The sequence below is a fragment of the Lichenostomus cassidix genome, chromosome Z (genome assembly GCF_008360975.1).
Source record: "Lichenostomus cassidix isolate B80296 chromosome Z, HeHo_3.0, whole genome shotgun sequence".
In the NCBI taxonomy this organism is placed as follows: domain Eukaryota; kingdom Metazoa; phylum Chordata; class Aves; order Passeriformes; family Meliphagidae; genus Lichenostomus; species Lichenostomus cassidix.
In genome coordinates, this window is record NC_139511.1 from 40,616,432 (window position 1) to 40,629,676 (window position 13,245).

Genomic DNA, 13,245 nt, shown 5'->3' on the forward strand with positions numbered 1-13,245 from the left:
CTCTGAGCTCCCTGCTGCAGCCTGTCCTGCCCTCAGGCCGCCCACCATTGCCGTGTGAGGGAGGCAGAGCTGAGCTCGCGCCACAGCGCCCCCTGCAGCCGCGGGGGAATCACCACACTGCCCTGCCCGGCTGAGCCAACAGCGCCCCTGCTGGCTTTGACTGGAACTGCACCAAAGGGACAGCGCCTGGCAGCCCAGGGAAAGCTGCCACTGGGTTTCTGGTTCGTTTGTTGTTGCTGCTGCTGTTTGTGTTTGTTTGCCTTGTAATAGATACTAGTAAAGAACTGTTATTCCTTTTCCCATATCTTTGCCTGAAAGCCCTTGATTTCAAAGCTAGAATAATTGGGAGGAAAAGGGGCTCATGTTCTATGTTCTAATGGAGGTTCCCACCTTCCTTAACAGACACCTGTCTTTCAAACCAAGATAACCAGGCTCACTAAACATGAGCCATAGGGCAGAATGCTAGAGTTAGGGATAAAATCGGTACCCTAGCTGAAGTGCATCTCCACCAATGCACACAGTATGGGTAAGCAACAGGTGGAGCTAAAGGCCACTGTGCAGCAGGAAAGCAACGACAGAAATGTGGTGGGATGACCAGAGTGCTGCACTGGATGGCTACAAGCTCTTCAGAAGGGACAGGCAATGAGGAGAGGCGGCGGGGTGGCACTGTATGTTAGGAAGTGTTTTGACTGTATAGAGCTCAAGGAGGGCAACAAGGCTGGTGAAGGGCTGGGAACGCAAGCCCTATGAAGAACAGCTGAGGGAGATAGGGTTGTTTAGCCTGGAAAATAGGAAGCTCAGGGGAGACCTTATCACTCTCTAAAACTACCTGAAAGGAGGTTGTAGTCAGGTGGGGGTCAATCTCTTCTCCAGTCAACCACTGACAGAAGGAGGACACAGTCTTAAGCTAAGCTGGGGGATGTTTAGGTTAGACACCAGGAAAAAATTCTTCACTGAAAGGATGATTGGGCATTGGAATCCTCTGCCTAGGAAGTTGGCGGAGTTACTGTCCCTGGAGGTGTTTAAAAAAGGAATGGACATGGCACTCAGTGCCATAGTTTAGTTGATGAGGTGATGTTAGGTCATAGGTTGGACTTGATGATCTCAAAGGTCTTTTACAACCTAGACAATTCTGTGATTCTGTGATAGTGATGACACCTGATTCCACAATATCGGTATACACAAATGAATATGGCATCCTTTTATAAATGCAATTTCAACAAAGGTAATATATTGACAATAATACCTAAAAATGCTAGATGATGTAATTTTAGAAAATATTACCTGCAGAGTGCTGTGAAGTACTGTGTGTTTCACTAGAATGACTAGTTGACTCTTTCAATTCTGGCAAAGGTGTTGATTCACCAGAGCTTACACCTGCATTTTCGTTTAGTGTCCTCAGTATTGTGGTAATATCTTCCTGACTGAGAATTAGCTTTAAAAAAGATTGGAATGAAAATCACAAAGACTCTGTTCACGTAACTTTTGTAACTAAAATCTAAACTTACAAATAGACAGATAAATCAAATAAATCTCATCTGAGTCTCTGTTTAGAACACAAGATGTTTTTCTCAAATTTGCACAACACCTCACAGTAATTTCTAGAAATCAGAAGTCAGTCACACATTATTTTGTTTTCATCCACAAACTTTCTCTACCAAGTTACAATTTTGAAACTGGAATGTCAGAACACGTACACATACAGTTTGACTTACAGTCAGCCAAAATTTTTATCTGCATCTAGTCACAAGGCACTTTACAGTAAGAGTTACGAGTTTTATTTCAAAATTTTGCAAACTGGTTTTTCTTAAACACCTCACAACTTTTCTGGTTTTAAATGTTAAATTTAATTTATGTTATGTTTAAATTTTAATTTGTTAGATTTATTTTTTATATAAATTTAAATCACCCTAGGATGAATCCCATCTGGCCCCATAGATTCGTAATTGTCTATGTGGCACAGCAGGTCACTAATTACTATTCAGGCTTGTTATGGGTATGAATTCAGCACTACTGTTGAACAAACCAAGAAACCCCAACTTTTCCAATCCTTCATTGAAAGACACTGACATGTAATAGAAAGCTAGAACAGCATAACCATTTTTAACTAGCAACAGTAATTCATAGTACAAAATGTGCCAGGAGTATCACAAATGAAATACAGAGCTTCAATTAGAACAGAAACCTATTCATTTGCATTTTCCCTATGAAACAATAAAATCCATTCTACCTCTTTGTCTTGAAATCAAACCATAGCCTAACTAGTGAGCTTGGACTTTTATAGAGGAAAATGAATCTGTTTTCCACAAATATTTAAACAGTTGCTTTCAGAAACAAGAGCTTACATTCATAGGCTTGAGTCGGCCGGATATTTCAATATCAGGAACTTCATTATACCATGCAGCAGCTAAATTTCGTTCAACAGCTAGTTCCAGATTGATTGGCTGCAGCAATTGTACTTCAGTTTGCAAAGAATCTTGCTCATAGCAAGATCTGTGAAAAGAAACGAAACACTCCCAGCTTTAGGTATTTCACTTACACATTCTAACAAACACATTTCTGTCTTTTCCTCATCTTTTTAAATAATGCTATAAAACTGCCTTTATACTACTTCAAGTAGCTCTAGTTAAAGCCTTATTCCACCAAAAGGATATCTTTCCTTGGCAGGGAGCAGGTATCAGGCACATATTAGGCATGCAACACACAAACTCTTGCAAGTTAGGACCTCAGCTCCTCTCCAAGGGAGAGCAATTCCTTCTTTCTTCAGTATTCTTCAACTGTGATTGAAAAGCTCCTTCCCTCTCCCCTTACAGATCCCCTGCACCAAGGACCATTTTCAAGCAGCTCTTTATGGCTATCTGACTCAGTATCTCTGTTATGCACAGCTTGAAAATCCCATCAAAATACTCTAATACAAATCGGTATAACCTGTCCCAAAGCAAGGAATAATGCATAAGTCTATAGTGCTACAAAATTTTTCCTGAACAAACATTTGCTTCTATTTAAACATGCGTAGATTGCTTTTTTCCTAAACCATACATTTTCATTGCTTTAAGAAAATATTACTTTGCTCTTATATCCCAAGATAAAAGTGTACCTGTCAATCACCAACCACAAACGAATTATTTAACAAATTCTCAAAGTCCTCTAACAGAAGAGTCCCAAAAGGATTTAATGAATTTAAAAATATTGACACTACATTACCTGAATAACTTTAGTTCACTCAATTTCACCGTCATGGAGTCAATAACAGGTGGGAGACTATACCGTGTTTTTGTTGTAGCAATAAAGAATTGGTTCTTCACAGTGATTAGACCAAGATCAGCCACCAGGACATTTGCAGACATTGCTGACTGTGGAACTATCACAACAGGTGCTTTGATATTGATATCTAGTGCCAAACGGGAACTACGCTCTGCTAACCCTTTTACACCTGTAGCTGCTTTCTCTGCTGCTTGAACAGTTGCCTCAGTAAGAGCTTGCTTGGCAGCTTGAAAGTTATTTACAAAAGCCTAGTAAAAGAATACAGGTTTTAGGAATTAATTATTACGAATTACACTACTTCAAAAACATTATGAAAACATTATGAAAAACATTATTATTTTTACTATAATCTTCCCCTAAATATGACAAATTATGCATATATATAAATAAACTTCCATACTAAATATTTGGAAAATTAGATGGTAAGAGCAATGACCGCATAACATGACTTGCAGGAATTGCATTTTATTTAATCATTTGAGCAGCAAAAGATTTATTTACTTAGCAGAATTCATGGAAAGGGCATTAATTTTCATGGTTTCTTACTTATATTTCAGTGTCATAAATAATGAATGGTAATATATTTAACAGTTGTCATAAATCTTCTAAGAAAAATATTACTATAATTAATAGCAAATCTTGTTGCTTACTCATCTGCTCCACAGTAACAAACATACACAGAAGAAAAATAAACAGCCCAACTACCAATCTCTGTAAAGCTTCTACAATATAATACAAGAGCTCTTACACAAACAGACACCACCCCATATGAAATGCTCTTATCCCTTTCTTGCTCAGACAACTTTACCTGGATGCTAACAAACAGTATCTAGAAAATTTAACTTACCAAAATAGAGGAAACAAACTTGTTGACAAAAACCACTTGAATACACCCAACAGTTAGGTAAATACGATTGTCAACAACATCCATATTTGTATATGCAATGCCATCTGTAGCATTCACATATGATACCATTCTGAAGTTGAAAACTTCTTCTTCTGTGATGTAAAGAGCCTTGAGAAGAAAAAAAATAGTAACTCTACTGTAAAAACTTACATACTGGAGAAACTTAACTTCAAGACAAAATGTAGTACCTCACACCACTAAGACATTTTTACTTCAAATATCTCAACAATATATGAAAAACAATCACATTTAAAAAAATCCAAAGTTGCTGAAAATATTTAGTTGAAATCTCAGCTTGAATAATTCTGTTAATTAAAGTCAACAGAGTAAGAGGCGCAATGAGCAGCTGAATATCACAGTTGCACAAATTAATGTCAGCCTAATAATTATTGGCTGTGGGAGCAAAATCAATCTGTCTACAGAGAATGCTACTCCCAACAAATACATAAAAGATGACTGAAAAAAATCACAGTAGAGAGTAGAGAGAATCTACAAATCTAATTTAGCATCCATTCCAATGATACACACATATGGCTACCTTTTTATACAGTGCTGTCTCATCAGAATCCACAACAATGATGTTCTTCAATTTTGCAGTCACATCAGTTGCTGCTTTCTTCATGATCACTTGGCTATCCAGACCTCAAAAGATGAAACATACAAAATCTATATACTATTCCAGTTACACTATTACAGTTATGTGTCCTTGTGAATAAAGTTTTGTTCCTACCTTCAATGTGAATTTCAGCTATTCTTTGTTTTTTCTCTCTAATAAAAATACGCAAACACGATAAATCTGCACAGATAATGAGGTCAATAACATCTTCATACTTCGATTTTTTTGATGCTATGGGAAATAAAAAATAACAATAGTTACTGTTCTTCAATGAGGACACGTAATATTTTGTTATTCCTTTGAACTGCACAGCAAGCAAGAGATTGATGCTCCTCAAGTATAAGGTAATAACTGTAAGGCCACCAATGGTCTCAACTAATACCTAGAAAAAAAACCAAAAAACCTAATAAAAAGGTTTTCTATTTACATTGACTCAGAGCCTCCAATGCACAGCAATGGTATGCTTTGACCTATATATCAGAAAACTGCACATGCCTAACCCTATCAGTATACATAACCCTAAGCAAAATTTGTCGTATCAAACATCATTGACAGGTTTACAAAAATAGAAAATACATTTGTTTTCTTCCTTAGTTAAGTGAAAAAAGAAATGAGAAGAGGAAAAAATAATGAAGAAACTTACCTAATTTCTTAAGAACATCCTTCTTCTCCTCTGTTTTTTCATGGACGGGTTCTTCTGCAACTTTAGTAACTTGTTTGGGTAGAAGATTATTCAGATAGTTCATAGCATTCAGGAGAGCTTCAGTATGCAAATGAACATCTAGAGATGAAAAGTTCACCTAAAAGAAACATTTTTGTTTATCCAATATGCCTCCCTCTCCACGCTGAAAAAATTATGTTAAAAAAAAATGACATACCTTTATTTTCTGCAGAACATTCTGATAGACAGTTTTCACTTCTGGTCCCTTAATATCAGTCTATTTCACCAAAAGTGCACAAAAAGCAAACAAATAAATCAGAAGTTTGCAAATTCCATTAGAGGAAACTTATTTTCAAAACCACTACAATTTAAGATGTAAAAATTATTCTACTGAAGGAGCACACAAACTGCACATGACACTCAAGACGTTAAAAACATCAGTAAGGAAAAAACCTTCAACATCTGCTGCATATTAATGTGCTGTTTATGAGAGGCTTACAATTCAAAAGCAAAGTCCACTCTTTTCTGACCTTTATATACTCCAGAGTGAGAAGATCATCTTCTACATTATCCAATGTAGTAATTATGTAAACTGGCTTGTCATCATCTAAAAAAAAAAAAAAAGCACCATAAACATAAAGGCATACAGAAAGTTTCTTTTTTGAAAAGAAAAAAAAAAATTCAACTTTCATTATCTATAACTGCAAACTAGGCTACTAGCTGTCATTACTTCTTAATTACAAACCATTACTGTTTAATCCCTTTTGCAGAAGTAAAATAATTAGATGTCTCTCTAAAATCATCTGCACCAGAACATATTTACCAAAGCACTAACATGAGAATGAGCTCCTGATTTACTTCCCCTGAGCCCTGCATTTAACTTAGGAAGCAAATCTTCCTTATTTGACCAAAGCCCTACAGACATTTTGAAGAAAAATTCAGTGCTATTTGTGAATAATTCCTTGACCAGATAATAAATACTTACCCATATACTCTGGGCACAGAAGACAAACTTCACGAAGGAAAGCACTTCCAGTCATGTCAAATTTTCTTAGTTTATATTCAGTGCCTAAGCCCAAAATATCAAGCTCCAGCACAGGCACCTCAGTATTACCAGTAAGACGGCACAATTTAATTAAGACCTGAAAGAAACCCCCAAACAAAACACACACTCAAAGCCAGTAAGGGATTATCCTCTCAGTTTTTATACAGGATATATTCACTTAGGTTTTATTGGTTAATGTCTATTTGTGTATTGATCATTTAACTTTATACAGCAAATGCCTTGGAAAAAATAGACAATTCAACAAACAGTACTGGTCATTGCTCTTGCAACAAATACTCCAAACGTATATATTACGTTACACAAACTAAATTATTTATAAAAACAATTCTGTATAGCACTCAGCAATGTTCAACACAGTCAAAATTAGATTTTCAGTCAGCATAAAGTGTTTACTGCTTTCATGGGAATTCCTCTGAACTCTCCTGCTAAGAGTTAGATTCTCAAGCTGAATGTCAGGCAAGAGGGTTTACTACTTTTTCATCCATACATGACAATACTGTTGTTATATAAACACCTAGCTAAGCTGTTGTATCTGACTTTGACAACTAAATACATGTTTTCTTCTTTTCCATGTAATGCTGTCTACAAATAAGGAAAACCAAAACCAAACCCAGAAAGTAATTTTAAATTATGAGGACAACAGAGGTGATTTCTAATAGAGTCCCAATTTTATTTTTTTCTTCATGGTTCTAAGTTAGTTGCCATTAGAGAGTAACACAAAACACAGCATCCACCTTTAGACTAGTAGTTCTTAAATAAGGTCATCACATAAACAGTGCATTTCAGTTTTATTTGTAGTAAAGGTGTAGTATACAGTATGCTGCAAGCTAGCTATGATGTACTGAAGACCTTCTGTAAGCCCTACCCTAAAACTGAATTTGTAAAGCTAACTGAATTAGTATGATTTATTTTAAAAATAAATGTAAAGTAAAATACAGTGAGTAGCAGGAATGACACTGTCATAGCCATGATGGCAAAGATAACCACAGTGTTAGGAGGCCACATCTTTCACTATAGCAACAGTTAGAAAGTATTCTTGCATTTGGGTAAAATACTCCTTTTTTCTGACCAAGTCTGAAACAGCAAGAACACAGAAAATTCTTCATAGGAAAGATGCTACAGTGATGCCAGAATGATTTTTGCCTTTTTTTTCCTTTTATATATTCTCTGTATTCTTTACACATACATTTGTAACCTTTCCAGTACTTTTCCCTACCCTTCTGCCCCAGCTAAGAAAGACTAAGCACATTCCAGGGGCTTCTATCCTATCATGGTTCTCCCTGGCTACCAAGGTCTTCCAGACACATTTTCATAAACAAGTACAGCGAGTACAAAGGCAGAGTGGCTCCAGAGAAGGTGCTTGACCTGTGGGGAACTGCATCACCACTTGTCCTACTAACTAGTGCTTTTTATATATTATTGTAATTTCCTAAAGCCTAAAAAACTGTACTCACCCCTGTGGGGGTGGGCTTTTGTGGACAATGTTCCATAACTGCTCCTGGAGCGCCAATAAAGATACACTTTTATATTACCTCCTATACTTAAAGTATCTTGAGTTTAGTATCTAAGTTGGAAAAGGCATCAACAGATTTATGTGTGTGAACAACAGGATCTGTGAAAAACTAGAGCAGAAAAACGTGGTGCTTGTTACAAAATAAAACATTAATGAAGTTTTCCCATTGACCACAACAGTATCTAGAAAAAAGATGTCACAAGCACATATTTAGCTAAACAAATATGTAATGTGATTTCTGAGAGACAGGTAAAGAAAATTCAGTGACAAAGTGAGTTGGGAATTGAAGTGGATAAATCAATGCATTTCAGTGATGACCAGGATACAGAAGCCCAACTATGATTTGGAAAAAAACTCTGGATAATAGTTTCAGAGAAAAAGGGGAAACTATTACTTTTGCAGACATGGATTTATGAACACAATGAACATGGAAAAATTACAGTCCTGATCTGCTTCAGGGAAATTTAAAAGGTAATTTTACCTCAGCTACTTCAAACCTTAGCTGAAATTCTGTCATATTTCTCAAAGATTCTTGTTTGCATAGTGTTTTTCGCCTTGTACTGCCACCTTGCTTGAGGGAATCAGATGAGGCTTCAAAAAATGGTGCATCTTCCACAGGACTGCTTAGTGCATCATAAAATTCTTCTTCTGATTCTAAGGATTAATTCACAGCAACATTACATATGCAACATTACACAGCCAGTATTTTACAGTACTATGGCCTGGAGTTTTTATGTCCACATCTATAAAAGCTTAAATGTACAAGTACCTTGCTGGTAACTAACAACCAATAAAACCTGTTTCCATAACCACAGCCCCTCCTGCCTCCACAACTTTACACCGACAGCTGCCTCCACCACGTCATCATAGACTTCAGTTTTCATTTGGCTAATTCCTTTGTCAGCATTCTCTCACTATTGGCTTTGCAAAAGACAGCACAAACAGTGCTTTGTCTTGCCTTTGGTGTGAACTAACAACTCATCTGCTGGATAGACAGCTGCTTACGGTACAGGAGTCTTTGTCCCAGTATCAGGCACGCTACTTGCGATTTCTTCCTGCTATAGATCTCCCATTTCAGAGAGACTGCTAAGAACTATAAAGCTTTTATTCTACTCTACATTATTGCAGAAATATAACCAAGATAAATAGATTGCACAGTCTTGTAAAGGTTTTATTCACCTAAAAACCATAAACACTGAAGTAGAAGGTAACTGCAGAGGAAGTATCCTTCTTGTGAAAAACTCAATAAATTACATGAAGTATTTTCTAAAGCTTAAATATAGCTCTGAGTTTTTGGAGAGTGAAGACAGAGAATTAACATAAATCACTTAAAACGACTGCACCAGCTGCATGAATAGTATAGATTAAAAATCAGACTTGATTCAAATATAAATCTAGCTATTACTTTCTCAAATTACTTGTTGCCAGAATGCATTCTCATTTCATCTAAATTTTAAGAACTGAAAGACATTTCCACTGTGTCGCTGTTGAGCAGCTAGCAGAGTAATGAATGCATCGGTTCTCGGTGGCAAGAAGGAATGACCTTTATTGTTTTGATTTCATCACATTTATAGAGTTCTCAAAAGTCACCCAGATTGGTCAGTCAGAAGCCTTCCCCCAGGCCTGATTGGCCAGGCCTGCACTGTCCAAGTTCTGGGACACTGTTCCAAAACATCCAAACTTTATCTTTATTTACAAAAACACAAGAAAACTTCCCATGGGAAAAACTGTGCTAGCCACACCACTGTACCTTTGGACACTTAAAGAAACTCATAATAAAATAGATGAAGATGCACAAATACAAATTTCTATACGTACTGCCTACACACTGAATTTAAAGCTATAAAGTAGATTAAAAAATTAACTTTGCTGATTATTTTGCTAGTGTTTACAAATCACGTGTATTGTTAACTTGAGAAAGGAGAAATAGTTTGGTTCTCTGTTTTTCCAGTTGAGTGTTTTGGCATCACAAACATGACACGACATGACATGATTGACACTGAAATACCACCAATATATTTGATTATTTTTCTAATGTAACTACTAGATGAAATGTTAGGATCTAGCTAAGCTGTTTGAAAAGAAAGGCAGTATTGAACACAGCTGGTTCTTCCACAGCTAATCTTCTGCTTTATTCAGAAGTCAAAATGTTTGTTTATAAAAAACACTGTAGTTTCTAACAGTCATCATTTCAGTATTTTGTCATTTAAATAAATACATCTATATAGAAGAGAAATCCTTCACCACAGAAAATAATTAAAATCCTCAACAGAGGACTAAGCACATGCTAAAGCTAAAAATGCCATACTACTTTAAATGCCTTGAATAGAGATTTGCTGCAACATATGCCCAGACAAAAAAAACCCCACCCTACCAAAAAAATCTTACTGCTATACCCTCAGGAAGGAATGACAAAAACAAGCATACAGAATTTTACTGCTATGAGAAAATACTCAGGTATTTTGTACAGTATCAATCACAGTAAGCTAAACAGAATATAACACTACTCAGACCTCAAGAACTTAAAACGAAGCCCCATATCCTTGCTTACAGCAAGAGTAATAAATAAACTCAAAGAACTCAAAAACTTCTTGACTTGACCTGCTTCCTAAGCAAGACATTAAAATAGACTGTATTACCTGACTCAGCAACAGAATGAAGATCCAAAACAGGATATGCGCCTGGAGACAAATATTGTGCTGAAAGCACAGGGGACACTGCAGTCTGAAACAGGAGATACCGTAAGGTTTTTTGCTTCCTATTTCATGCATATATGCTGCATCAAAATTTTACAACTTAGGGAAACTTAGCTTAAGTGCAAATCTGTACAGTTAAACACATTACTAAAATTATAAGCATGAGGAGAAATGAGATCTAAAATAGGTAGAAGCAGCAGCAATTGCACTTTCATCTAGCTAGAGAAAACACACTAGGAAACACAGTGAAGAGGTTCAAACATACAGCTTCACAGAGCAAAAGATGGTCAGAAATGGCATATCATATGAAAAATGTGAAAAATCATAAAAGATAAAACCTATTCCTTCAAAGAACTGCCATAACACAACTTCAGAGAACAACAACAGCTCTTTACAAATATAACACAAGTGCTTGGTGTGGAAAAAAGAAACAAGAACTAAATAAAACATTAGAGGAAACAGAACTGCTTCGTATTTTATAGAACAAAAAAAACATTTAGGTTAGAAAAGACCCTTCAGATCACCAAGTCCAACTGTAAACCTAGCACTGCCAGGGACATGCTTTAGAGGTGAACTTAAAAGCCTCATCTACAAATCTTTTGAATGGCTGCAGGGATGGTGACTCATCCATTGGGCAGCCTGCTCCAATGTTTGACAATTCTTTTAGTGAAAAAATTTTTCCTAATATCCAATCTAAGCCTCCTCTGGAGCAATCTGAGGCCATTTACTCTTGTCCTGTCTTTTTTTACTTTGGAGAAAAGACCAAACCTGCAGTCTTTCTTGCAGTGAAGAGTCCAAAACTGAGCACAGACTTCAAGGTGTGGCCCCACCAGTGCCAAGGACAGAGGGACAATCACTGCCCTGGTCCTACTGGTCACACTATTGCTGATACAAGTCAGGATGCCAGTGGCCTTCTTGGCCACCTGCGCATATGCTAGTTCATGTTCAGAGGCTGTCAACCAGCGCCCCCAGTTCCTTCTCTGCCAGGCAGCTTTCCAGCCATTCTGTCCCCAGCCTGTAGCACTGCTTGGGGTTGTTGTGACCCAAGTGCGGGACCTGGCATTTCACCTTACTGAATTTCACTGCTTCACACGTCTGGGAAAAAAACAACTAGTAGAGTACTGAGAGGAGACCTCACAGCAGTTGTCATCTTTCTCACAAGGGGAAGCAGAGAGGCAGACACTGATCTCTTCTCTCTGGTAACCAGTGACAGGACTCGACGGAACAGCATGAAGGGGTGTCAGGGAGGTTTACACTGGGAAAAGGTCCTTTCCCAAGAAGGCAGTTGGGCACGGGAGCAGGCTTCCCAGGGAAGTGGTCACAGCACCAGCCTGACAGAGCTCAAGAAGCATTTGGACAATGCTCTCAGGTACATGGTGTAACTCCTGGGGATGGTCCTGCACAGGGCCAGGAGTTGGACTTTGATGATCCTTGTGGGTCCTTTCCAGGTAAGGATAATCTATGATTCTATGAGTCTCCAATTGTGAAATGCAATAATGCAGAACTCAGAGCAGTAACTGAAAGTATGTGAAATGCCAATAGAGTGCATAATGAAACAGGAATCCTCCACTCCATGTGTTTTCATGTATCACAGAATTAAATTCTCATAGCAAAGGTATCCAAAATGGTTTATTTACCATCAAGTCTCAAAGCAGACTCAGCAATCTGAGTTTGTAAAGAATTCTCACTTGCAGGTTCCACATGCTCATGTATTATACATGTGCCTTGCACAGAGTACTAAAGCAAGAGGAGAACTGCGCACTGTGTGCCCTTTCTTCTTCAGTGTGCTGGCTCTGGACTGCACAGGTGACAACAGTTCTTTCCCTGCATTACCACACTTTCTCCTCTCCCTTGTTACTGCACCTTGCAAAGCTCAGGCTCAGACAATTATTCACAGAATCACAGTATCAAATCCATACATTACGGCAACAAGAAATACTCATCTTTGAACACTGTTTCCAAGGCTATTTTTCATCTCACTCTTAACATTTCAACAGTCTCTCTCAGTCTCCAGCCTACGTCTATACGTAGCCTACGTCTGAATATATTCTGTCTATGAGTAATAAAGTATTTAGGACTCTTGTAACTGTGAAAGTGTCTCATCTGTAACACTTCCACATTCTAAGAAAACAAGGAGAAAAACTGAGATTTGATTTCATAGTACCAAATAATGAAAAATAGCCTTCCATACTGAAGTGAACTGTCTTCTTGACAGTGGACTGTCTTTTTTGAGCACCGAGTTTAAAAATGTAGGAGGATCTGTTCCAGAAAGTCTTTTGTTTTCACAGCTCAAGAACACTTCCACCACTAACTCAGAATGTAAAGAAGGAAACAGCACCCTAAAAAAGGATTTCACAGCCTTTTCGGTTCAGGAGTAAAGTGATGCTAACAAAGTTCAGAAGAATTTCAGCTGTAAGGATGAAAGCATGGGAGTATACCTGCCACCACCAAAGCAGAAAATCCACTCAAATTAACCAAACGTAATGTCAGCAATTAAAGTCTGTTAAGCTCTGGAGGAGATG

At 37.4% G+C, this 13,245-nt stretch overlaps 1 protein-coding gene across 2 annotated transcripts in view; it reads right to left on the reverse strand.

The window, feature by feature from the left end:
- Window positions 1-13,245, reverse strand: part of VPS13A (vacuolar protein sorting 13 homolog A) — a 107,041-nt gene that overhangs the window by 56,364 nt on the left and 37,432 nt on the right. For both annotated transcript variants that reach the window (XM_085043004.1, XM_085043003.1), the window contains exons 24-35: window positions 10,667-10,751; window positions 8,509-8,681; window positions 6,434-6,590; window positions 5,979-6,055; window positions 5,666-5,725; window positions 5,431-5,587; window positions 4,902-5,018; window positions 4,710-4,813; window positions 4,112-4,279; window positions 3,205-3,512; window positions 2,346-2,493; window positions 1,285-1,435 (exon numbers count right to left, since the gene is read on the reverse strand). In XM_085043004.1, the coding sequence (XP_084899130.1) occupies window positions 1,285-1,435; window positions 2,346-2,493; window positions 3,205-3,512; window positions 4,112-4,279; window positions 4,710-4,813; window positions 4,902-5,018; window positions 5,431-5,587; window positions 5,666-5,725; window positions 5,979-6,055; window positions 6,434-6,590; window positions 8,509-8,681; window positions 10,667-10,751 (1,705 nt within the window). The remainder of the gene's footprint in view (window positions 1-1,284; window positions 1,436-2,345; window positions 2,494-3,204; window positions 3,513-4,111; window positions 4,280-4,709; window positions 4,814-4,901; window positions 5,019-5,430; window positions 5,588-5,665; window positions 5,726-5,978; window positions 6,056-6,433; window positions 6,591-8,508; window positions 8,682-10,666; window positions 10,752-13,245) is intronic.